General features: G+C 34.9%; 1 protein-coding gene and 1 long non-coding RNA gene across 2 annotated transcripts in view; one reads left to right on the plus strand and one right to left on the minus strand.

Moving 5' to 3' along the window:
* The window catches only part of LOC106724379, a 68,757-nt gene that overhangs the window by 19,294 nt on the left and 21,858 nt on the right, over window positions 1–27,605 (minus strand). The gene's annotated exons all lie outside the window — the stretch shown is intronic.
* HECTD2 (HECT domain containing E3 ubiquitin protein ligase 2) overlaps window positions 1–27,605 on the plus strand; it is a 46,720-nt gene that overhangs the window by 5,976 nt on the left and 13,139 nt on the right. Inside the window, exons 2-13 of the mRNA XM_014531584.1 lie at window positions 6,821–6,959; window positions 7,669–7,771; window positions 8,160–8,249; window positions 11,210–11,274; window positions 14,254–14,299; window positions 15,663–15,772; window positions 17,655–17,803; window positions 18,376–18,499; window positions 20,822–20,918; window positions 24,276–24,383; window positions 25,304–25,436; window positions 26,333–26,421. Coding sequence (XP_014387070.1) covers window positions 6,946–6,959; window positions 7,669–7,771; window positions 8,160–8,249; window positions 11,210–11,274; window positions 14,254–14,299; window positions 15,663–15,772; window positions 17,655–17,803; window positions 18,376–18,499; window positions 20,822–20,918; window positions 24,276–24,383; window positions 25,304–25,436; window positions 26,333–26,421 — 1,128 coding nt within the window. The 5' untranslated portion in view covers window positions 6,821–6,945. The remainder of the gene's footprint in view (window positions 1–6,820; window positions 6,960–7,668; window positions 7,772–8,159; window positions 8,250–11,209; window positions 11,275–14,253; window positions 14,300–15,662; window positions 15,773–17,654; window positions 17,804–18,375; window positions 18,500–20,821; window positions 20,919–24,275; window positions 24,384–25,303; window positions 25,437–26,332; window positions 26,422–27,605) is intronic.

The raw sequence follows: 27,605 nt of genomic DNA on the forward strand, positions 1-27,605 counted from the left end.
AGGATTAATTTTTCAACATACTGATTTTTTTTTTTGGTCCATTTTGAGTTTTGTTGACATTTCATAATTCACTAGCGCCTACTTCCATGTAAACATAGGGTTCAGTTTTGCTACTTGTTTTTAGACATGGTGGAAGGTTTCGCATTACTTGATAGTGGGAATAACATGGGCTTTGTAACTTAACAGGGTGGGTTTGAATCCTGGCTCTGCTGTAACTTACCAGCTGTATGATCCTGGAAAAGTTATGTAACCTCTCTGTGCTGGTTTTCCCGTCTGTAAAATAGGATAGTAAGGAGCTACCTCATAAGGTGTAAGGATACATGAAGAACAGCATTTGAAAGTGTTCAGTTCCACGCCTTATGGAATTTAGTAAATGTGAGCAGCTGTGTTGTGGGGAAAGGGAGTGTAATGGGGCTGAGCCGCTCTGAGTGAACACATCCATGCAGCCCCACTTCCCTGAGGTGGCCCTTGAAGGTCTCCAGAACTTTGGGAACGACTGATTTAGGCCATCTCTTTCAAAATGTCAAAACTGAGGCCTAAGGAGTGTCAATGGCTTGTGAATGTTATGAAAGTTACTAACTGTCTAGCAGTAGGACCTCGTCCCTACTGGTGCTTTTTCCATTCTTATTATTAATTACAAATTATTTGAGAAGAAACTTAGGGTATAGCACTTTGCAACACTGTGTCACCAGCAGCAAACCTTTTATATCAGCCTTTCCCCTCCAGCAGTAGGGAATAAGGAACCGGGAGGAGGCCCAGGTTCCTCCTACCGAACACCCAACCTACACAGAAACTCCTTTTCCCTCGGAAGCTGCTGTTGCCATCTGGCTGGCTGGCCAGGAACAATCTTCCATCTTCTAATCATGGGGCCAATTTCAAACGTTTTGGTGGCTACAGTTACGGAAAGCTACATGTTACTAGTTTTCAACGAGAGTCAGCCCATTATAGCACCTTGAAAACACTGAGCTAGCAAAACGTGCCTGATAATCTCGCACCCTTCCACACAGTTGTATTATGATCTTTACATTTTTAAAAATATGCTGCCAGCCTCCACCATAACTTTGACTCTTCTTGCACTGGCTTCAAGTGTTTTACTTAATGTTTCTAAGCAACCAACTAAAATTGGCAACACTATTAAAAGAAAGGGGAAATGATTACTGCTTATCCTTTTAGCACAGAGCGTTCCCAAGTATTGGTTGAATGAAACCTAAATGACAGGTTTTCACTGATAAATATATTTTGGCCTTTTTCAGTGTATTACAGTATTCTGCACTGCAGAAAAAGCTGCATCTGATAGAACAAAGATTTGCCTGTTCTATTTATAATATCAGTTTGAGATTTAATTAATCTCATCACCACAGTTATTGATTTTCTCTTTTGAATTAGACTTTAATAACCATCTGGGAGAACAAGCTGAAAGCCTGTCCCTGGAAACAATGCCTTGATATTCGGGAACATGAGAGCAGCTGCAAGCTTTTATACCTCCTTTCTTAATAGCTGAATGTCACTTCCTGTAGTTTGGCTCTCATTCACTAATGTGAGCAAGGATTCTGTTTTTATTTCTGACTCAAGTTCCATTAACATAGTACGCTAACATTTCACATTACTCTTCAGTCCACATTACCTTTGGAACTAAAAATAAATCCCATCTGGGCCTCTGGTTCAGACCTCATCCTGTAATTCTCTTGGCCTTGGCATTACTAGTTCTCCTACGTAAGAATCTCGCCACTCTCGGCTTTGCCAAAATCCAGTTCTCTTCCTAATTAAATTGCACTCTTCCATCTCAGCATGGGCTTAATAAAAATGAGTGGGTATAGAAATGTGTATATATGCTCTGTAAGTGAATAAGGTAATTTATTTTTGAAATCAGAGTCTGTTTGTATCTAATAGTGGGTGTTTACAGCCAGGTTGGGAAAGGTGAGTGTGGGAAGGGACAGGAAAGGATGCTGTCTGGTGAAGAGGAAGAGAAACTGTAGAGGAGCCTCAAAAGGTAATAGTAACAAGACTGGTTAGTGTTGGAGAGAGGAGACTATGTGTCATCTATTTCTTTCCCATTAAGAAAGATTTCTGAACATAATAAGAAATCATTTGTTGAGATACCGAATTTTACTTGCTACAAACTGAGCTTCTGTCCAATTTGTACTTAAAGTACAAATTACTAGAAGTTGGATATTTCCATATGTAATAAAGAATATAAAAACCAATTATAGACCTGAATGAAATGAATTTAGTCATCTGTTTTATATTGTCAGCATCACTGCTCTCCTAAAGCTAATGAGCAGTGTTTCTCAGTGTGACCCTCAGACCAGCAGCATCAGCAGCATCTGGGAACATGTTAGAAATGCCCCAACCCAGAGCTACTCAGCCACACACTTTGGGGGAGGACCTCGTAAACTATGGTTTAACAGGCTCTCCAGGTGATTCTGATATACAGTAAGTTTACAAACCATTACTGTTGAGTATAAGAAACTGACATCTCTGTACTACCTTCTAATATGAAATTTACTTTACTATAGACCTTAACACTAATGAAATGTATCGTAGTCTGTTGAAGTCAGTGGCAGACCCCAAGGATAGGTGCTTGTTTGCGAGAGTGGATAAGAGAGGCAGGAAGACTGCAGAGCTGTGTTAGTGCTGTGATAAGTGATACGGCTATGTTTGCTTACTTGAAAATATATCCTGATTATATTAGAGGAGAGTTAAATTCTAGATATGTACATTTCCTTATTGTAGAACTTAGAGTCTATAAGATACTAATCTATTCTATTGGCTTGGAAATATTAATACTTGAGAAAACATAATAACCAATGTAAAATGTTTAGAGGGTGGGCTCAACAGCACAATGAAAGGACAGGAATTAATGAGCTGGAATATAGAGCAATGGAAATTACCCAGTCTAAACAACAGAGAGAAAATAGACTGGAAAGAAAAAAATGAATTGCTCAAGAGACCTGTGGGACTATAACAAAAGATGTTACATCCTTGTCATTGGAGTCTTGGAAGGAGAGAAAAGAGAGCGTAGGCTGAAAAGTACTCAAAGACATGACTGAAGGCTTCCTACATTTGTCCAAGAGACATAAACCTAGAGATTCAAGAAGCTGAGCAAACTGTGCACAGGATAAACCCAAAGAAATCCACATTAGGACATATAATTAAATCTCTGAAAACTAAAGACAAAAAAAAATGCTGAAAAGCAGCCAGAGAAACATGACACCTTACCTAGATAGGGGAAAACCATTCAGATAACAGCAGATTTCTCACAGTAACCATGGAGGCCAGAAGGAAGTGGCTGAAAGAACTGCAAACCCAGAAGAATCCTATACCTGGCGAAAATATTTTTCAGGCTGGAGAGGAAATCAATATATTCTCAAATGAAAGAAAACTAAGAATCTGTTACCAGTAGACCTATCCTAAAACAATGCATTAAGAGGTTCTCTAAGCAAAAAGGAAACAAAAGTAGGAACCTTGAAACATCAAGAAAGAAGAACAAGATAAGCAAAAAATAGGTAAATACAACAGACTTTCCTTTTCCTTTTGTGTTTTCTAAGTTATGGTTAACAGTCGAAACAAACATAACACTGTAAAGGAGGTATGTAAAAGGAGGTATGATTTCAACTAGTAAAATGATGACATCAGTAGACTGGTAAGTTATCTATATATATAAAAGCCTTGCCCTAACCGGTTTGGCTCAGTGGATAGAGCGTCGGCCTGCGGACTTAAGGGTCCCAGGTTCGATTCCAGTCAAGGGCATGTACCTTGGTTGCGGGCACATCCCCAGTAGGGGGTGTGCAGGAGGCAGCTGATCGATGTTTCTCTCTCATTGATGTTTCTAACTCTCTATCCCTCTCTATAAAAAATCAATAAATTTAAAAAAAGAAAAGCCTAAGTGACTGTCCCATCATTCGACCGTCCAACAGGTAGCTATGACATGCAATGACCACCAGGGGGCAGATGCTCCAACTAGTAGCTATGATGCACATTGACCATCAGGGGGAAGACGCTCAGTGCAGGAGCTGCCAAGCTGTGGTGACTTGGCAGCTGTGGTTCTCGGGTGACGCACCCGGAACTAGAGAGGAGGGAGCCCGAGTCCGGGATGTGTCACCCGAGAACCACCCTCTCGCAATCTGGGACCCCTCAGGGGATCTCAGAGAGCCAGTTTCGGCCCAATCCCCACAGGCCAGGCCGAGGGACCCCACCTGTGCACGAATCTGTGCACCGGGCCTCTAGTGTGTATATAATATCTGGATATCTGGAGCAGCTTTTCAGAAATACTGCAGATAAATCAAAATGGAATTCTGAAAAGTGTTTGCGTAACCCACAAGAAGGCAGGAAAATAAGAAAAAACAAAAAATAAAATGATAGACTTAAGCCCTAACATATCAATAATCGATAATAATAAAAGCATAATATGCTAATTAGACCGGACATCCTTCTGGACGAAGCCGGGGCAGCAAGGGAAGCCTGGGTCCCAGGTGCCTGCTGGCAGCTGGAGGGAAGCCCAGGTCCCGGGTGCCAGAGGGAAGCCAGTGCCAGCAGCTGGGGGAAGGAAGGCCTACTCTTGCACAAATTTCATGCATCGGGCCTCTAGTTACATATAAATGGTCTAAAACAGGGGTCCTCAAACTTTTTAAACAGGGGGCCAGTTCACTGTCCCTCAGACCGCTGGAGGGCCGGACTATAGTTTAAAAAAAAACTATGAACAAATTCCTGTGCACACTGCACATATCTTATTTTGAAGTAAAAAAAAACAAAATGGGAACAAATACAATATTTGTATTTGCATGTGGTCAGCAGGCCGTAGTTTGAGGACCCCTGGTCTAAAAGGATAAGCAGGGCAAATCACCAAAACCATAAGATAGATCTCCTGGGCTAGTTTCCGGGCAGGTGTAAGCGAAGGAAGCATCTGGGCTGTTTGATGGACCTGAGAACAGGAAAGCTGCAAAATAAGCAACAGGTATCCATTGGAGAGCTCAGGAGGCCAGTGAGAACAAAGGCTGAAATTGGGAGGTACTGCCAAGAGCAGATGAATGCAGAGAGCTCATGCTAAATCTGAAGGGAGCATGTCACCCCTATGAATTCTCAAAACTGACTAACTAGAGCCCCTTCCAGACCCAGGCCCTATACTGAGATTAAATTTGATTGATTTGAGCAGCACTGGAACAATAGGGATTAAGGAATGAAGATACCTAAATTAAAAGTGGAGGAGGGAAACAGAGCCTGGAAATCCCAGAAAGCCAGCTACCATATATTTGAGTTCCACATAAAAACAAAACAAAGGGGCTACACCTCCTCCTAAAAGTTTGGGAAACTAATTTCAAATAATATTGGCAGCCCAGCCGGTGTAGCTCGGTGGTTGAGCGTCAACCCATGAACTAGGAGGTTATGGTTTGATTCCGTGTCAGGTCTCATACCTGGGTTGCAGTCTCGATCCCCAGTAGGGGGCATGAAGGAGGCAGCAGGTCAATGATTCTCTCCACCATTGATGTTTCTACCCCCTCTCCCTCTCTCTGAAATCAATAAACACGTTAAAAAAAATATTGGCAACAGAAAATGAGCAAAATCAAATTCCAGAATTTGTTTTAAAGAATAGTTCATTGGTTTCTTAGAGAGAGAAGAAGGGAGAGGGAGAAAGAAACATTGATCGGCTGCCTCCTGCATGCCCCCTACCAGGGATCAAGCCCACAACCCAGAAATGTGCCTTTGGGAATGGAAATGGCTACCTCCTGGTACAAGGGATGATGGCCAACCAACTTAAGCCACACCTGCCAGGGAAAAATTCTGTAATTTTTTATTACAAAATGTTATTGTACTAAAAAAGAATAAGAAACAGAATAACAGCCACTTGAACAATGAGAGCCCATCAGAAACACATATCCACAAAAATAGATAAACCCTATTTCAAGATGAGCTGAAATTCATTAAGAAAATATGACACTTGAAAGAACATGGAATTATAAACATTGAGAAGGTGGCAATAAAGAAAAGAATTAAAAATATTTTTAAAACTAGGAGAAACACAAAAGTAAACAAACATAACAAATCATGCCGTAAAAGGAATTATAAGAAAAAAGGTGGAAATGTTTAAAAATTAATGAAAAAAAGATAAAAAGGAATCTGAGAAATTAACATTAAAATAGGCAGAGTCTACTCAACATATGGGTAGTTGGAGCAAGGAGGGGCTGGTAACACTATCCCTAGTTGGAGCAAGGAGGGGCTGGTAACACTATCCCTTGACTGGTTAGTGGTTTCAAAGGTGTTTGTTTTATAATAAATACTATTCATTAAGCCATATGTTTGTTTTATGAGATTCTTGTATATTCATTTTATTACATAATTAAAAGGTTATAAAGTACAACAAAAAGAACAAACAATGAACCATTTGCAAACAGAATAAAATAAAAATTTCATGCAAATTCTTAAGAAAATGCTAAAACTCCAACAAAGAATTGCTGAGAATGCAAATAAATGATTTGGACATATTCAAAGAGCTAATAAACATTTAAAACATTGACTCTCACTGAAATATTCCCTGAAAGACAACTTTTGGGAAAAGAGCAGGGGAAAGAAACTGTTTTACATCTGTAGATAACTTTTAATGTAAAATACAGCCTAATATCTGTTATGGGTGAAGTTGGGGTAGGGGCGTTAGACCCTCCTGTAAGTGCCCTTCCCTCTGGTGGGACTTTCTGTCACATGAACCCAAGGTGAATGCAACACAAAATAATTCATTTGTCTTCTGTTCATGTTGAGTTAGCCTGGCATTTTATAATTTGGAAAATTTTATGATTAATTACTCTGAATGCTTTTTTATGCTTCACAGTGAGAGACCTACCACCAATTTCCCTTGATGTTAGACAGAAACAGCGTATCTCTACAGATGCATCATCATCTGAAATAAAGGCTGCAGTTCCTCCAGAATCTACCCTTCCTATCCAGCCCAAAACTATGAAAGACTTTCAGTAAGTTGGAGTTCACTATTATATGTAGACATATAGTTACCTGCATGTCAGTACTTTATATAATTTAATAGTTTTGTGTGAGCAATTGATCTTGTGGATCATGATAAGGTATTAGCCAAGAGTGCAGTCACAAAAGACTAGAAGTCTCAAGTGGAAGATGAAAACAAATGTCTAAGTAACAGGTAAGGGGTAGATGATGTTGCAGCAAAAGAAACACTAAATAAGAGAATATGAGTCAAAACAGGCAAAGCAGGAGACAAAGGTAGTAATAAAATAATAGAATGTTTCCTTTTTAAAAAATAAGATTTTAAATGCTATGTAACACATGAACTATAAAAGCTATGTCACTACTAAAAAATTCCACTGGATATATGAAGGAGCAAAGGGATAATGAGAAAGTAGAGATAGAATATAAACAAAGTCTCTCAAGACATTTAGCTTTGAAGTGAAGAAAGAGTGTTACTTGTAATAAGCATGTCAAGAATGAACTTTTCAAAAAGCAAGTAAACGGGAAAGCTGAAGCTGGATTAATATATCAATCTAATTAAGAATTGTAGATCCATAAATCATATTTACATTAATTGGAGCGTTTCTGTATTCAGCTTCAGTATATCAAGTTGCTTGTTTGGTGACATTTATGTGTAAAGTAATGCTATTTTATCTGAATAATATTTCCTTCTATTATGGTTAGTATATGTTTTCATTTTAGGGAAGATGTAGAAAAAGCTAAGTCGTCAGGAGATTGGAAAGCAGTACATGATTTTTATCTAACAACATTTGATTCTTTCCCAGAACTAAATGCTGCATTTAAGGTAATAATACATAAAACACATTTTTCATTTTAAATTAAAAAAACATAGATGATAAGTTTACCTCTTTTTTCTACCCAATAATTGACTTAAGCAACTGTTTAAAAAAACATATATGTATTAATTTCTGAAATTACTTATATCACAAATATTGCGTGATATCTTAGATTTTATTTGTATTAAATGTTAATATTTGTCTCCATTCTTTCAGTTTTAAGTTATTAAAATAATTCTTCTATATTCATTTTTCATTTTAGCAATTTTGCCCTGAAAGTTCTTTTTTATCATACTAGAAAATATTAGAAATTATGAAGGAACAGTTATGATTCAAATATGAGTAAGAACAGTCTTAAAATTTTATATACACCTAATTCTTTAATTGGGTTTGCAGAAAGATGCCACCACCTCATTTAATACCATTGAAGACTCTGGTATTAATGCTAAATTTGTGAATGCTGTATATGATGCCTTACTTAATACTGTAAGTATTGTTTATGAACACATGCAAATAGTATAATTCTTTGTCTCTTCTGTATTTCAAAAGCAACTACACAAATATTGTAAAAATCACTGTGATGTAATTTTATAGTAAATGTAGTTGGAATTCTCAGAAAGTTAAGATTGTTTTTATTTTTATAACTAAATGAGAATTAAGCAGAAAATATATTTATGTCCAGTCCTTGTTTAGGGAGTCCTACTAACGTAAAATTATGCTTCACTTAAGCAAAAGGAGGTCAGTTATTTGATTGTATTGGTATTGCATTGAATCTGCAGATGAGTGGTTCTCAAATTTTATCATCTATCAGAGTCACAGGAAGGGCTTCTTAAAATGCAGATTTTCAGATTCAGAATGTCCAAGAATCTGTGTTTCTAACAAGTTCCCAGGATACGTTGATGCTCCTGATCCAGGGATCACATTTTGAGAACCCTACTGCTATAGATCAGTATGTGAGGAATTGACATCCTTTCAATCCATGAACATGGTATATCCCTCCAATTACTTAAATCTTCTTTAAGTTCTCTTGGTAATGCTTCAGTTTTCTGAGTAAAGGTCTGACATATCTTAGTACATTTGTTTGTAGGTACTTGATTTTTTTATCCTATTGTAATTTCATTTTCTAATTGTTACTAGTATAGAAATACCTTCATATATTTATCTTTATTTACCTTGCTAAGTTTATTCATTAATTCTCACAGTACATCAGATTTATTTGGATTTTCTATATAGACAATCATGTTGTTTGTGAAAAATGAGTCTTATCTCTTTCCAATCCTTGTACCTATGTATGCATGCATGGTTGTAGTTGCCTTATTATATAATTTTGAATAAAATAAGTTACAGCAGACATTCTTGCTTATTGCTAATCTCAGTACTTCACAATTAAATATATAAAAGGGTAGTTAATAACATTTGTCATTAGAGAAATGAAGATAAGATTATATATCCATTCAAAATTAGTAGAAAAAAAATTTAAGAACCTTGCCAAGAATAGGCAATATTGTGGAGCACTTAGAACTTTCATAGCCTGATTAGGTAAGTATAAACAACCACTTTGGAAAACTGCTGGGCATTATTGCTAACACATTTTGCTTATGCATACATTGTGACCCAAAATTCCCACTCCTGGGACACTTCTCTGACTTTTTCTGACTTGGAATGATATTAATATTTTATAGACACTAAAAAATTAAAAATATACAGCATGAGGGGAAATCCTTTAAAATGTAATACAAACAGAAAAAAACCCCACCTAGCTATACTTCGAATATTATAACCATACCTTAAAAAAAACCTAAGCCAAGTAATTTTTATACACAGTATTTTATATATCTTCAGTCTAAAGATTTTTTTAAATATGTAAACAAATCTTTAGTTTTTCTTAGTTTTTGGCATTACGACATCATAATGAACTCAGGGATTTTAATAGATGGATATGGATACGTGTGTGTGTGTGTGTGTGTGTGTGTGTGTGTGTGTGTGTGTGTATTTCCTAACCCTGTTCTCTGGGTGTTATTGCCTAGAAGCAATAACACCCAGTAGCAATGAGCACTTTAGCATGCACGGTTTCTAAATACCATTCCTCACAGAAAGGAACCAGAGCTCCCTGGAGAAATGGCTAATTCCAGGACTGAGATAGGGAAAATACAAGATGAACCTATCAGTTTTTCACCATTAAAATTGTTGACTCAAGGATTTTTGTAGATGTTCTTCACCAAATTGAGGAAATTTCCCTCCATTCCTAGTTTGCTGAGGTTTTCTTTATCATGAATTGGTGTTAAATTTTATCAAATGCTTTCATAGCTACTGATATGATCATATATTTTCTTCTTCAACCTACTGATGTGATGAGTTACATTGATTTTCAAATGATGAGCCAGCCTTGCATACCTGGAATAAATCCCACTTGGTTATGGTGTATAATTCTTTGTATACATTGTTGGATTTGATTTGCTAATACTTTGTTGAGGATTTTTACATCTGTGTTCAGAAGAGATATTGATCTGTAATTTTTTTCTTGTAATATCTTTAGGTTGGTATTAGGATAATGCTGTCATAGAATAAGTTAGGAAATATTCTCTCTTCTGTTTTTTGGAAGAAATTGTAAAGAATTGGTATCCTTTCTTTCTTAAATTTTCAGTAGAACTCACCAGTAAAACCTTCTGGGCCTGGTGTTTTTGTTTTGGAAAGTTATTAGTCATTGATTCAGTTTCTTTAATAAATATAAGTCCATTCAAATTATCAATGTGTGACTTTGGGAGATTGTACCTCCCAAAGACTTGGTCTATTTTATCTAGGTTTTTAATTTGTGGGCAGAGTTGTTCATAATAGTTCTCTGATATCCTTTCAGTGTCCAGGTATCAGTAGTGATGATCCTACTTTCAGTTCTGATATTAGTAATTACTGTCTTTAATCTTCCTTTCTTGGTTAGTCTTGCTAAAGGTTCATCAACTTTATTAATCTTTTCCAAAAACTAGCATTTGGTTTTATTGCTTTTTCTCTATTAGTTCCCTGTTTTCATTTATATTGATTTCTCTTCTAACCTTTATTATGTATTTTCTTCTGATTACTTGGACTTGATTTCCTGTTTTAATTTTCCAAGATTGAAAGCTTAAATTGCTTATTTTACATCTTTTTGTCTAATATATTCATTTACTACTTTTGCTGTATCCCACAAATTTCAATAAGTCGTATTTCCATTTTCTTACACAGCTAAACAAGTTTACAATATGACCCAAAAGTCATACCCTAGTTGTCTACCCAAATGATTCGAAACTTATGTCCACCCAAAAACCTGCACACAAATTTTATAGCAACCTTATTCAAAATTGCCAAAAATTGGAAGCAACCCAGATATCCTTTAATAGGTGAATGGATAAACAATCTTTAAAGTCACTTTAGTAGCTAATCCTAATTATCTTCTGATTTTCTTTTGCCTACAGCCTCAAGACATTCAGAAGACAGTATTAAAGGGAATCATTAACAGCCTGTTACGAGAATGGAAAGGGTAATTGTAATTAATATCTAGCTAGTCAGTATAGATGGTTAGTTTACACATCTCATACACCTTATGTTACATATGTATGTATTTTACCGAGTCAATTTTAGTTGTTGTAATAAAAACAAAGATAGAAAGAAGTTATAAACCATTAACAACAAATTTTTTAAACTTGAGATTTGTGACTTCTCAGGATGGACTATGGGTGGGCTTCAGAAGATCTCTGAATCCTTTAACATCATATATAAAATTTGTTGTGTACAGACATGAGTGCTATACAGATACGGGATGGGTAGTTACATGTAACCTAGGATGAAATAATATGGGCTTAAATTTAGCCTTGGACTTTCTGATAGCCAAAGCAAAATTTTTTATTTCTAATATAAGGAAATGTAAGTTTAACTGCTGAAATGTTTTTTCTTAGAACTAAATATTGAATCATTATTTAAGGAATGATGGGCAATGCAACTGATAATGTTTTGAACTGAGAATATGTAGAATATAAAAATATACTTTCAAAAGTACATATTATTTAAATTGATATTGTTTAAACAGCACTATAATTTCAATTAATAGCTTCTATAAAGTCATATGAGTACCATAAAATTATAATTTACATGTTTATATTAAGCCCAATCTAAAAATATTACCAAACTAGAATTCTTAAATATAATGTCAAATGTACCTTTATATATTTTAATAACATTGTTCAAAATTTAATAAATTTTCAAAGAGATGCCTGGTTATTATAGAAAAATTTTTTAAAGCTAGAGTAGTGTAAAAAAAAGTACAAATGTTTACATTTTGCTATTTTTGTCTAGTCATCTTTTAAAATAATTGAAATCATAACATATAATTTCATGTGATTTTCCTAATTTATCATTCTAGTAATATATTTGCATTTTCCTTGAATTTTATATTTCTGGTTGAACACATAATGCTTCATTAAAAATGAAGAGAAAATTAGAATGTAAAGAGCATTCGTAGGAGAATGAGGAAGTCCAGTGGTCTGAAACTGCTGGAATCTCAGTCCCCTCTAGTAAGCAAACCCTCAAAGCTTACCCTCTCTGCCCTTGAAAAGTGTGTCCAATACAGATTAAAATGACAATGTGACAGGACTCATGTTTCAGAGGAATGTGTGTGCAGTACCTAAAAGTCTTGTTTTATTTTGAATTTATTATAACAACAACAAAATCTAGTTTATTGACTATTATGGGCTAAGCATCTTCCTAACAATTTTACATGTGTTTCTCATTGAATTTTTACTACAATTCTATGAGGTAGGTAATATGATTATTTTCATTTTACAGTTGAGAAAATTTACAGAGTAAATTGCCCAAGTTAACCCAGTAAATGTGTGAGTCAGGAGTAGAACCCATGCGGTTTGGCAAAGAGCCTGTGATCTTAACCACAATGTCTATAGCCTGAACTGTATACTGTAGTGCAATACTAGTGCATAGGCCAGAGAGTTGGAAATCATAATGGTGCAGCTATAAAATGGAAAAAAGTAGGACTCTCCTATCACCAGGAATTTTAATATTTATGAATTGCCTTGAGTCTTTTAAAATATTTTCAAATATAATTTCTAAAACAAAACATTAGTCCCATTGAGAAAATAGTCTGAAAATTATGTAGAATATTATAGACAGAAATGGTTTCAATTTGGTTTAAACCTAAATAATATAAATCATTATTTTGTTGAGATAATTCTCCTACAAAGAAATGTTACTAATTTAAAAATGTTATATATATATAAGCATATACATATTTATTTCTAACTTTAATACATATAATACATAGTTATATTTCAGATTATGTGGCTTTATATTTTGTAAAGGTCATCCAGTATATTTTGGGCAACAATTTATATTTTCATACTTAATTTATAACTATAACAGAAAGGTAAATTATTATTTCATCATTTTATTTTCTTAAAGGGAATTCAAGAAGATACTTGGAGGTGAACCATTTCCCCCCCAACATTGATTTTGAAAAATTTCAAATTACAGAAAAGTTAAAGATAATGAAAACTCATTCACCATCACCTGAATTCACGAGTTGTTCACTTTTTGCCACATTTGCTTTTGCTTTTTCTCCCTCTGCATGGAATCTGTTTTTAGTAAATGGAAGGCATCATGATACTTTGCCCCTAATTACTTCAGCATGTATTTCCTAATCACATTTTTCTCTGTGACCATAATACATTTAAGATTCATTTAATACTCTCTAAAATACAGTCCACATTTAAATTTCCCTAGTTGGCTCAAAAGTGTTCTTTAATATCTGGGTTTTATTTTTCAATCCAGGATCCAATCAAGGATCATTAATTGCATCTAGTTATCACATAGGGGAACCATTTGTAATGCAAGAAGTTAATTACTTCCGAGTGTCTGTGAGTGTATTTAATAGGTCTTCAGAGGACAAGTAACACTCATCAGCTTGGGGAATAACAAAAACTTGGTCAAATTTGATCATGTGGAAATCCAGATTAACATGGCACCGATTAAAATTTAGTTACTTTTCAGAGGTATTCAAAATAAGATTCTTTTCATTAGAAATATACTAGATGTATTCAAAGTGCGATTTGACTTGCAGACACTTCTACAACTTTCATTTCAGTAATAGACCTGTATTCACAAACCTATTTCTTTTTTCAATGCATAGATATTTTTGAGATCTCAGTTATCCTTTATTAAAACAAAAACATAAGTATTCTAAAATTGTTAATTATTTTCCAGACTCTTAACTGTTTCCAGAGTTAATCATAATATTTACCTCATAAAATAGCCTAGTTAACTCCATTTTTAGTTATCTTCAGAATCAGCCTAGAGTAGGCACACAGGAACCTATCTTTTCAGCATATTAGAGATATGTTACTGTCTCAATAATAATACATATTAAGTCTAGTTTTGGGCTTTATCAACTCAATTCAATGGATCATTTTTTATTATATACTGTAATCTCTAATCAATTATACTTCTTTTTCAGTCCACGAACAAAAGATGATCTTAGAGCATATTTTATACTTTTACAGGTAAGAAAGCAAGAATTTAGTTATCTAATTTAGACCTCAGTCTATGCACGTATATAGGTGAAATTATATCAAATATTAAGTATTCTTTTGAGCAACATTATTGATACTTTTGGATTGCAGTTACTTGTAACTAGAGAAGTAAGCTACAACAAACAAACAGTGGGAAGCTAATTTATCTCTGGGATTAAATTTTTAATTCTTGCCTTCCTGCTGTGGTATTCGGGCACAAACAGAAGGGAAGAACATCTTCCCCCTCCAATTAATCTCCTTTCTTATAACTAGAATGGGCTCCAAAACTTTCTTTTATTTTCTAAGTAGTAAGTTTCCAATTTCTCTGTATTTTCAATAAATGCTTAAGCTAGGATACGAATAGAAAAATCAAAGTGGTTTATATTTGCAAAACAAAGATGATGGCCCTAACCAGTTTTGCTCAGTGGATAGAGCATCAGCCTGCGGACTCAAGGGTCCCGGGTTCGATTCTGGTCAAGGGCATGTACCTTGGTTGTAGGCACATCCCCAGTGGGGAGTGTGCAGGAGGCAGCTGATTGATGTTTCTCTCTCATCGATGTTTCTAACTCTCTATTCCTCTCCCTTCCTCTCTGTAAAAAATCAATAAAATATATTTTAAAAAAACACAAAGATGATGAACTTTTTCTTCTTGAGAGCTACAGATTCACAGATAGAAAAAATTAGGTCCAGACAAATGAAAAGCAATTTTTAGTTTTTACTATTTTTATGAAAGAATTATATTATTACCATAGCTAGCACACTGCATCTGTGTCATTCTTTACAATTTGCAAAAAGTACACATATGTAATTACCTTATTTAAAGGTAAGAAAAAAATATATACTAAATAGGATAGTGTTTAGTTCATTACTGTGTTCAATAAAAGGAAATATGCAGGGTAAAGATAGAGAAGCGGGAAGAGAGGAAAAAAGAAAAGTGTGTGTGGGGAGGAACAGACAAGAAGTAGTTGAGAGATGTAAGGAAGGAAAATAGGGAGGAGTAGGAGAAAGGCAAAACTAGGGGAGGAAATATATATATGTAGAGATAGTGAATGCTAGAAAACAACATGAAGCTCAAGTTTTTGAGGACTGTATATTAGCAATAAGCTCTGCTCACTCAGACCCAGATCCGTCCCAATTCCAAAGCCCGTGCTCTTTCCACTGTACCACAGCAGAACTGTACCAAGTCTCTGCTAATTAAATAAACAAATAAATTATTGTTTTAAAGGATTTCACCTAGTATTTCATAACTTCAAATCTCGTCTTCTGAATTTACCACTTAGCTCATTAAGCTTAGTGTCTTTCTTTTTACATGTTAACAATATTTTAACAAAATTACTTTTAATATCTTTCTCAGAATCCTCAGTTTAATAACACATCTACGTACGTCATCTATGCTCACTTGCTAAGACAGATAGCTGCCTTAGTTGAAGCTGACCATCATTTCTTAGTCCACTGGGTTAAAAAGTAAGTCCTTCTATGATATTAAGAACCTTCATAATCTTAGAGTTTTAAGTTTGCTATGAGTTAAAAATATTAAATGTTTGCAGGTCTTTAGAAATGATACTTATACTTCACAGTGCCTCAAAAGGCAATTATATGCATATATTTTAGTACTACATAAAGGATAATTTAAAATCTGTTTCTAATGTCAGTAACCATTTTGCTTGTGCAAGCTGTGGTTGAGATTTCTGTCCACTGTTCTTGCTTTTATGCAGTGCATTCTATCACTGGTTTTTCAAACATCTCATAGATGGTGCCTGGATTTGCTCAGACATTAGTATTTTAATTTGTGTCTTTTTATTTCCTATCTCTGTATCAATATAAATTTCAGCATTATTTACATGGTGCTTTTCCTTCCCCAAAAGCATCTTTATAAAATGTAGATTAGCCATCAATATCAATTTATAAAGGTATCATACTTTTTTCATAGAACTATACTCACATCAACAATTACTTTTCTTCATGATTGATAACAAAGAGGCAAAATATTTTCAAAATTAATTTTAAAATACAGTTGATGCTCATTATTCACAGTAGTATCCTATATAATAAAAGCCTAATATGCTAAGTGTCCATATTAGGTCGTCCGGTCAGCTGTTCAACCAATCAAAGCATAAGATGCTAATGATATGCTAAGGCCACTCAACCACTCGCTATGACGTGCACTGACCACCAGGGGGCAGACACTCCAACTGGTAGGTTATCTTGCTGCTGGGGTCCAGGACTCAGCAAGACAGGCCAGACACGCCCTGGAGCCCTCCCATGGTCCCTCCCTGGCTAGCCAACCTCCCATGTTCCTCCCTGGCTCCAATCGTGCATCGGTGGGGTCCCTTGGCCTGGCCTGCGCCCTCTCGCAATCCAGGACCTCTCAGGGGATGGCAGAGAACTGGTTTCGGCCTGATCCCACAGGCCAGGCCGAGGGACGCCACTAGTGCACGAATTTGTGCACCAGGCCTCTAATGTCCTATAAATGTACTGTGAATAGTGAATTAGTGAATACTAAACTATTGCCCCTAAAGGAAACACAGGGTTAGGCTCCTGCGAGCTTTAAGGTCAACATTTTCATCAGCTGATGACTACATAACCTTGCTTTACCTATACTTCTATTTAAAGACATCTTATTTAATTAAATTGTTGTTTCATTAACACTGAATTTACAGTCAACAGCACTCTAATTCATGTCTGAACAAATGTTATCTAACACAAGTGTATCCTCTGTATGGCATACAACATCCTTCTTGTACTTAGGAAGACTGGACAGAACTTTAACACTACTTTTGGGGGCCATTTTAAAACAGCAAAATCACTAACAAAAAGCACAAAATGTGAAAAACATGACACTATGCAGACTGCATAAAAGCCGCTTGCTTACAGCATGACAGCTAGAACAAGACAGAGCGTTCCTTTTTCAGCTTCAGCTGGGAATGTGCACATTGGGCAACTAAAATTTTTTGCCACTGTTTGCACATCTACAAGTAACAATGAAAGAGCCACATTATCAATTTGGGGGTTACAATTAATTTTAGCAAGTAGGTGAATTTGCACATACAGAGTCTGCAAATAATAGAATTGACTGTTGAAAGCCTTTACACATCTTAGTTTTTGGCATAACATGAAATGTTTAATACTAACTTTATAGTAATATTAATGTTTATTTCTTATTCCATTAAGAAGTAATATTCCAGGTAAGATCTTCCATCTTTTCAAATGTTTGGCAATTTAAAAATAGAATTTGGGGGAATATTCTAAAAGTTTATGCATATAGAATGCACTTTACTATCTAATGAATTATTGCCAAAATAGACAGTGTGAATTTTGATTGGAATTATTTCAAAATCTTTACCAGATTATCCCAGAAGAGGTTCAAACAATTGGTAGAGAGATTGCTGCAGTTTATTTCTTTACGACTGTTTCCTGCAAAGCCTGAAGAATTTCCACCCCTAACAAAATGTTCCTGGTGGATCCCATCAGCATCTAAAGTGCTGGCTTTACTTAGTAGGTTTTGTTCTTCTATCATCTTTACTTTTCTTTTGTTAAATATTAGAGACATTTCCATAAGGATCTCAAAGTACTATGGAGGCATTCTTACATTTTAAAGCATTTCTTTGAAGTGGAGAGTTGAAATTTACTTTCTGTTTTGATAATGGAGTTCACAGTTAATTAACAAGCATGAGAGAGCTTTATGCTTTTTATTGGGCAGTATTCTGTGTTATGGCTAACTGCAAATAATCTGCTAAGTAGTGACTCCTAAGAACACAAGAACTTCTATGAATTCCTGAGGGATGCTGAGGAGAGAACACACTTATGGTGAGAACAGAAAGAGCAGATGGCCATCTGGGCGTTCCTTTTACTATACTAATACAATCCCCACCACAAGTTCTTTTGAAAAAACAAATTATTGGCTCCATTTTGATCACAATTATAAAACTACTTTTTCCATTGGAAGCTACAATTGCTTAAAATAGGAATAGGTAAAGACTACTTGGTAGACATTAAAATGTTATTATTATTAGAGTAAACCATGCGCATGTTGCAAAAGATCATTATGTTAGAATTTATCTTTACAGATACTGCAAACAATTTGGTCCATCCTCCCCTTATTCCTTATACCGATTTCTATAATTCTACACTGGATCACATTGATCTCATGGAGGAATACCACACCTGGCAGAGCTTTGGAAACTCCCACAGGTACAGTCAGAAGCTCATTTGGCTACTCACCTAAATGAAATACTATTCAAAATAATGACTGGGTTTTAAGTTTGTGTAAATAAATTTAAATCTCCCCATACCTTTACATATAAACTTATAAATGTAGTTTAATTATTCAGCCTTGAAATACTGTATCTGTGAAAGCATTTTCTTTTTCTGTTACATTTTGAATTCACATGCATGTTAATTTGTTTTTGGTTTGGTTAATAACATCTTTTTAAGAAGGGAAAGGTACTATCTTAATATGCAATTTCTTGTAGCTTCTTATTCTATATGCTATTGTCTAGGACAGGGATTAAAAAACTTTTTCTGTAAAGTACTAGTACTAGATGGTAAATATTTTTTGCCCTTTGGGCTATACAATCTCTGGTCTGTTGCAGCACAAAAATACAACCTTAGACAATATGTAAATGAATGGGGGTGTCTGTGTCCTACAACACTTTATTCATAAGCACAGGCAATAGGCCATCTTTGTCCCATGGGCCATAGTGTGCCAGTGCCAGATCTAACACAGTGATCACACACATGTGCACGTACACACATACATTCACTCCTTTTCTTCCTTACTCTGTAGGAAAAATGGTTGACCTTTACATACAGTATTTAAAAAATGGATGTTGGAGAAAGATCTTCACCACAAATGATTTATTACAATGGTATAATAGATTTTCAAAACATTTGACCAAATTCTTTAGTACACTGCCCCTTATATCCACATTTACTATTTGAATTAAACCAGCAAGATGATCCCAAACAGTTTATTCCCAGACCAGGAGATGTCCTGGAGAGTTCATGGAGACTGACTAAGAGATATGGGATGGATGTAAGTAACCCCAAACCACAGACTAGTTTATAAACTGGTTTAAGCTTCCAGGGACCCTTTCTACAAGAATTGGCCTAAAACATAAAATGTCTCTCAGGACATATTTCAGTCCATATATGAACACTTGGAACTGAATAAAAATTCCATTTCTGGGGACTTCTGTCAGTGTGATGAATACTTTCTTGGGAAAGTTTATTTTACAAAGAAGCTTTTTTTCTCCAACTTTAATATAATTACAACGTTGTAGACAAAACCACAAAACAACTCCAAGAGTTATTGTGTGTATTTTAGTGACAACTTTTAATACAGAGCACCTCTAACCACTGTACCACAGCATTGTACCAAGAATGAATTAGACTTTTATCCTATGGTCCCTCCAGCCCTTGGGAAGCCAGCCTGGACCTAGAGCGGGACCTGGAGCCCTAGGGCAAGTCACCGCTGGCCATGAGCAGCCTCAGCTGTTTATCTAGTATCTCATACACATAGCATCATTCTTCTAAGTGCCAGGACTAGGGACACTCATTTCTTAATTTTTAGTTAGCACTTAGTGATTCAAAATCATTACACATTAGTACTGAACAACTCTTACTGTTTTTAACAATTTCGATCCAGGGGAAAGCTATTTCATTTTCAGTTCACACTAGTGCTACCTCCTGTGTCCCCATAGTGCCTTCATGGCACCTGGTGGTCACGGATGCCTTGCCTGACTGCCCTCGAATGGATTCCAATGAAAACTGATGGATGCATCGCAGCCACTGCTGATGGAGTCTAACTCCTGAAGTGTCAGTGCTGCCATGCTAGTTCTCTCCAAATGCCTTTCTCTCTTTGTCTGTGGCTCTTTTACATAGCATAGAATGAGCTCTGACCCAGGAAAAAAAGTTGTTTTCCTTACCTTTGATCATAATGTTGTACCTTTACAAACACATATCATTTCATATTACTATATCATTAAGTGCAGTACTAACAATAACATACTTTTATTGGTCTTCAATTTATTACTCTGCTTGTTATTACTATAGTTATTACAAGATTTCCTCATTTCTGAAGCTCTCATCTCAGAAATATCCATTTAATAATGGATTTTTATATTACTTTCTGTACTTGAACTTTCTGTCCTAATCCTCCTTCATCAACACTCTGCCTCTTGATTCTGGTGTTGGCCATATTTTTCACAAGTAATGATGTACAGGTGACTGTACATAAACTGGAATTACTATATAACAATGTAAGTCGTTAGCACATATCTCATTAGATGTAGCTTCCTCCAGAAAACAAAGGTACTGCACCCCTGGTAATGACACACACTTCACAGGGCTGTGGGGATTAAGAGAAATTATGTACTTGAGATCATTTTGTAAATGATAAGACATAATTCAAAAGTAATGTTACATTGTTAGAAGGGGTACCTTACATTCCCTTAGTATAATTTTGCTAAAAAATACACAATTTTGCTTTTTCTGTTTCCACTTGTTGGGCAGGTTTTCCTTCTGTCAGTACCCATTCGTTATTTCTATAGCTGCAAAAAAAATCATTATTCAGAGAGACTCAGAGCAGCAGATGATAAGCATCGCAAGGGTAAGCCAGCTACGTAAGCATATTTGTGCTGACTATAATCAATATAGTAAATAATTTAATACATCAAATGTCTTATGAATTGTTCTAGCATAATTAGGAAATGTTGAAAGTAAAATTCACATTATATTTCCCCAAAAAGTGTTTAAACCTGTTTATGATACAGGAAAAAGATACCCCTCACCAACTTCTGATTATGTTATAAATATAGCAGGAAGATTAAATGTGTCTCATAAATCCAAAGTACTGGGAACTTGTTGGACATTATTTTGTAGATACCATATTCCAGCTTCAGTAACGAGCAGAGAGCTCTGGTGAAAATTACAGTGAGGGCAAGGAGTGTCCGTATGAGCAAACTTCTAAAACGTTTTCTTGGTTTTATGAAAATCAAATAGAAACAACCATAAAATTGAAGATGTAATCAAGTGTCATCTTAGAAAACTGAGAAATATGTCCAAAGAAGGTAAAATATGTTTTATGGTTTCTTAGGAAACCAAATGCACAGAGGCCCATAGAAAATGGGGGAGCTGTCAAGTTGAGTTACGGAGCAGGACAGAGTTTATCTCCCTACCACTTGTGTTTCAGCACAGCACAATCAAGTTATATACTTTACTTAGTAGGCATCAGATTAAGTGAGCTTTTTTTATTAGAGCTTTAGACTAGACACTTACATGCTCATATATTTTGAGTATCTGACTTTGGGACATGATTACTTACAACTTTAAAAATTAGAGGAAAGGTTGGTTGCAGTCTTTTTAAAATAAAAAGAGACACATAGAGTAAAAAAAAAAAGTGGTTTCCATGTCTTGTCTGAGAATACAAAAAGAATGCAAAAGCATAAATCACATTACTTCAAAATTGCATACAAAATAGGAATTGTTTATTCTTCAGTAATTCAGTTCCCAGAAGGTGAGTACTTTTTTCCTATCACAGAGCTGGACAAGAGATTTGAGGGACTGGTAACATCTCAAAGTCAGCTTACACCAAACCAAGTATGGGGATATTAGAAGAAATGTTACTAACTATGTGCAAGGGAGTTCCATAGCCACCCTACTCCCTTCCCCCGAAAAATTTCAATAGGTTTATTTAGCACCAGAATTCTTAATCTTGGGTAGATACTGGCTCAAAGATTAGTCTATGTAACTAGTCATTTTGACATTTTTTATTAGTTGCATTTAAGCAATTTCATGCAACTTTTTAGTATTTTGTTTTTACATTGGGCTATTTTTTTTATATTTGTACGAAAAAATCTAAAGAGCTAGAAGTTTATGTAAGTTCCTCTGAGCAGTTTTCTGCTGTCACTCCCCATTTTAAGATAACAAATAACTTCTTCAGTGGAACTTTCCTTCCCAATACAAGGAGAGTGGCGGCTGTAGATTGTCCCAGGCTGTCTTCCACACGGCATGGACACAAGTTATAGAGACGGAAGAGTCAAGTGGCATTGTCAGTTCTTATAGGTGTTTCCCAACATTTTTAACTTGTAAACTGCCATACCACTTGGAATTAATGATGTGAATATTTTGACGTGAGGACAGCCTTACAGGTAGTTACTGTAAACAAGAGATTACTTACATGGTATAATCTAAAGTTGTAAAAGCGATTCCCAACCTAAAAATAACTTCCTCATCAGACTATATCTAAAATGTCACTACTATTACTTCTTTCATTTGAAGCACTTTGTATTAAATACTAGAGGCCCGGTGCATGAAAATCATGCACTGGAGGGGGGTCCCTCAGCACGGCCTGTGCCCTCTCAAAGTCTGGGACCCCTCGCTCCTTACCACCTGCCTGCTCGCTGCTCCTTACCGCTTGGCTCCTCGCTGTTCAGCGCTGCTGCTGAAGCAGGAGAGGTTCCCGCCATCGCTGTGAGCCTGGCTTCTGGCTGAGCGGCGCTCCCCCTGTGGGAGTGCACTGACCACCAGGGGGCAGCTTCTACATTGAGTGTCTGCTCCCTGGGGGTCAGTGTGCATCATAGCGACTGGTCTGGTTGTTCCACTGTAATGGTCATTTAAGCTTTTATTATACAGATGAATTCCTGATGGGAGGAATAGTCACTGAGCCTTGTCATGCTCAATTACCATCCTAGTATAAGTGTGGGGGGACATTTCCAGTGTGATGACTTCCCAGGAGGTATAGACTGGGAACAGAAGGTAGGAAAGGGTAGTTTGAGCATGAAAGGTGGGACCCAGAGAAGAGAAAAACTATTGAAAGCCTTTAGAAATAGAAATTAGAGAAATGAAGAAGGGTCTGAATTAGAATGTTTTATTATAGTAACCTACCAAATCATGAGAGTAGGATTAATAATAGAGATTTGGGATATTAAAATTTTCTGTACTAAAGCAAATTGCTGCATATACCAGTATTTAAAATGTCTGAAATGACAGTCTTTAATCTGTACAATAGTTCATTTAGTTTGCTACCAAAGATGAGGTAATCTGAAAAAGATTTAGATAAATTAAGTATGCAAATATGTAGACTTTATATTAGAGGATATTTATATAGTCCTTATATTTTTTAATTTTTTTTACATACTCATTGTTTATATTTTGAAAAAAACAAAAAATAGATATTTTTAATCACCCATGTTTTCATCACTCAGACATAACTTTTAACATTTTGATAAATGTTCTTTTGATATTTTTTATGTATATTATCTTTTAAGAGCAAGAGTTGTATCCACAATTTTGTTCCCTGCTTTTTTTCAGTTGTGCCTTCCTTAAACATTTTCCATTTACATAGTTTTTATGACCATCATTTTTGATAGCTGTATTATATTCTATTAGATAGATACAAATGTAGTATATTTCTAAAGTTTTGCTTTTATAGTAATGCTATGACCATCACACTGTATGAAATATTTTCTGTTTTTAGAATTCCTAGAAGTAGAATTATTGGGACAAAGAATATGAACATTGTTAATGTTTCTGATAAATACTGACCAAACTACTTTCTAAAAGTAGACTAATTATGCTTTGAGAGTAATTCAATATCTAAAAAACCTTAAGCCAAGTTTATCATCTAAGTATATGTTTCAAATGTTCCCACACCATGCTATGTATTTATTAAACAGAGAACCTTGCTATTTAAGAGATGAGATATGTGGAAACTAAAACATAGCACACTTTACTATAGAAGGTGAATTATTTTTGGTCCTCCATTTTGGATCCCCTTTGGTTACCATTGTTTCAAAGCAAAATAATAGAGCATTTTCATAAATCAAAATTTGTATAACTGAGTTTATGAAATTTATATGGGATATGGCATAGAGAATAATATAGTGATTTTTACTGAAGTTTAAATGTTTTAAGTGAAATTACAATTTAAGTAAAAGTGAAAATGTTTGCTTTCTTTTTCAATTAGCAAAGTCTGGTGGATAAAGTATCTCGAAGACAGAGACCTGATATGAATATGTTATTTCTAAATATGAAAGTAAGGAGGACACATCTGGTTAGCGATTCCCTTGATGAGGTATAGATCATTTATTCAAAAATAATATTCATTGATTAAAGCTTTAAGTACATTCTATAATTCTAAAATTTTAATAAACTGCCTTATTTCTTTATGCTAATAAGTGTGTTTCCTTATATTTTGATACCATAAAGTCAGTTCTGTATTCACAATTAAGCACATTTTTATATATTTATTAATAGTTTGTTGTTAATTCCCCAGAAAGGAATTTTATATAGAACTGTATGACTATGTAACCTAGATTGTAGACCCACCTTTATTACTAGTTGGGTGTGTAACAAGTCATTTTAACTTTGCCGAGCCTCAAATTACTCATCTAATAAAATTAGGGGTCTAATCTATAGGGTATATTTGGTCAATTAAGGGTCAAGTCTACTTTGATTTTATGTACTATGTATTATAGAGCTTCATGCATGTACAATTCTTAGCCAGATCTGCATGGAGCTATTATAAGTTAAAGGCTGATTTAGTTATGTAATTTTTAAAAGTTTAGTACTGAAGGCAAGTTAGAGAAAAGGAAATGAATTATTTTATATTGTAATCTGTTAAATTAGAATCTTGGAGACAATATGAACCTGGGATACAGTCAAGGTACCTGACCTCCTCTAATTCTGTTTCTTAATCTATACAACAAACTTAGTAATACCTAGTTCACAGTGTCTGACAGATTCATTGGATGGATGGATGGATGGATGGATGGATGGATGGATGGATGGATGGATGGGTGGATGGATGGATAGATGGATGGATGGATGGATGGATGGATGGGTGGGTGGATGAATGGATGAGGGGGTGGATGGGTTAGTGTTTTGGACACTGTAAATAAGATACTGACTACCTAACACATTTTCCAGATTTTAAAAAGTTAATTTCCTTTTTCTGCCATTTGTTCTCCTCTACTATATACTTTCTTCAAATAGTTAACCCGGAAAAGAGCAGACTTGAAAAAGAAGTTGAAAGTTACATTTGTAGGGGAAGCTGGTTTGGATATGGGTGGCTTGACTAAAGAATGGTTCCTTCTTCTAATTCGCCAAATTTTTCATCCAGATTATGGTAAGTATTTAATTTTTATGAATAGTATTTCTTTGTAATTATTAGATTCGATTAGGCCCTCTTATTTTTAATCTACCCAATGGTTTTACAGATTTTTTTGTCAACCATAAATCTTGAATAATTTTTTAAGGACTATTATTTAAATTTTAAAAATTGACCAAATTGATTATCAAAATGTTATTTTACTGGGAATCCTATACAAAATATATAGACTTGAAAGTATATATTTGCAAGGGAGCGTCCACTTCCTTTCCAAATAAGCCAAATGCATGGGAATTTAATTTGTCATTGAAATAAAGAACATTTGAAATTTTAAAAAACTAGTTTGCTCTTCTAAACTCATATTTAAAGCCTCTCTCATTAAATAATGAGCCATTTTAATGAATAAGAATTCATTAATTTTTAAGACAGATATAATCATTTGAAATTTAAATTTGGGTTTATTTTACTTAGAGAAAACACCTACCTAATCATTATTTTTATTGTTTTTTTTCAGAGGAGAGTTTTCAGTGTTTATTTTTCTTTATTTTGTATGTATTATATATATCTCATCTTTCTGGTAATGGGAATTAGAGATGACATGGATAAACTGAAATCTCTACATAATCCTCAAAATTAATTTTTATCATAACCAATAACTTATAAAACTAGAATTTTTATAAAGAAAATCAACTGATTTTCTGCCTTTTTACCCCATGTTTCAGGATACCAATGAACAGTAAAATGCTCCTGCATGCTCTCTGTACATAGATTTGATATATTTTAACATGAGAGATTGTTTGTAACAGAACTATTACTGAACTGGTTTGCTTCTAACAGATGAAATGTCATATATATTTTTACCACTCTGATTTTTAAATCAATCACACTAATGAAATCATGTTTCTTTTTTTCAGGCATGTTTACATATCACAAAGATTCACACTGCCATTGGTTTAGCAGCTTTAAGTGTGATAACTATTCTGAATTCCGATTGGTTGGAATTGTATCCTTTAAACTTTCCACTAGGAGGTGCTAGGAGACTAGAGATTTTTAAAAATTTTATCTGAATATTAGAAAACTGTTTTCAAGCATTTTACTCAAATTAAGCATGCTTGTCAAATTTACTAATAGATTTTCAATAATCTTTATTATTTGTAATATCACAGCTACACGTCAGCAGATTTAATTAATTGAAAGGAATGACTGAATTTTTATGTTTTCCTGAAAATCTTATCTCCAAATAAAAATATTTTATATTTCATATATTATCAAATTTAGCAGAAAATTAAGACTTTTAAAAATCAAAGTATCTTCTATGCATGATTAGTTATTTTTGTTCTAAGTACAAAGTGAAAAAACTAACAGAAAAATCATTTATTTCACTCAGTTTACTAAATCGAAATTGTGGAAATGAAATCTAGGTCTTTAATCTGCACCTCAAATCCTAAAGTATTAATAAAAATTGAAAATATTGGGAATATTTAAAGTATATGGCATTACTTTAAGTATTGTTAAAATTACATAAACCCCTGTGCCATCCTCTGACCCCTGTCAGGTGTACTACAGAAGGCATCTTGTATTGAGTGGAGATTGGACAAGATACCTTTCACATTAGCTTTTTTAATCTAAGAAGTATAATTGTGAAAGGATGGAAGAGTAAATAAATGAGCAAGCACTGGAGATATATAGGTTAAAAGAGGAAAATACTATCCTCCTTTAACAAGTTCACCATTTAAATGTGCAGATGACCACCATGCAAGATAGTCAGTTCTCAGAGTCAAATGACCACTTGACATTAATTGCTAAGGAGTTCTGAGGAGAAAAAGATTCAATATAGTCCTCCCACAGAAGGTCGACATTTAAAGATGGAGCCATTCTATCTGATTCACACAGGTCTGTAAAAGAATAAGACACCCGTCAACCTATAACCAGGAGGTCACGGTTTGATTCCCAGTCAGGGCATATGCCCAGGTTGTGGGCTTTGTCCCCAGTGGGGGGTGTGCAGGAAGCAGCCAATTAATGATTCTCTCTCATCATTGATGTTTCTATCTCTCTCTCCTTCTCCCTTCCTTTCTAAAATCAATATATATATTTTAAAGACATATAGTGGAAGAATGACTAGAACAAAAAGCTGTGTTACAGCACAATGTGTAGGTCCAGTTGATTGAAGCAGAGGGCACACTGGGA

This window comes from Myotis brandtii, unplaced genomic scaffold (genome assembly GCF_000412655.1).
Source record: "Myotis brandtii unplaced genomic scaffold, ASM41265v1 scaffold810, whole genome shotgun sequence".
Classification (NCBI taxonomy): domain Eukaryota; kingdom Metazoa; phylum Chordata; class Mammalia; order Chiroptera; family Vespertilionidae; genus Myotis; species Myotis brandtii.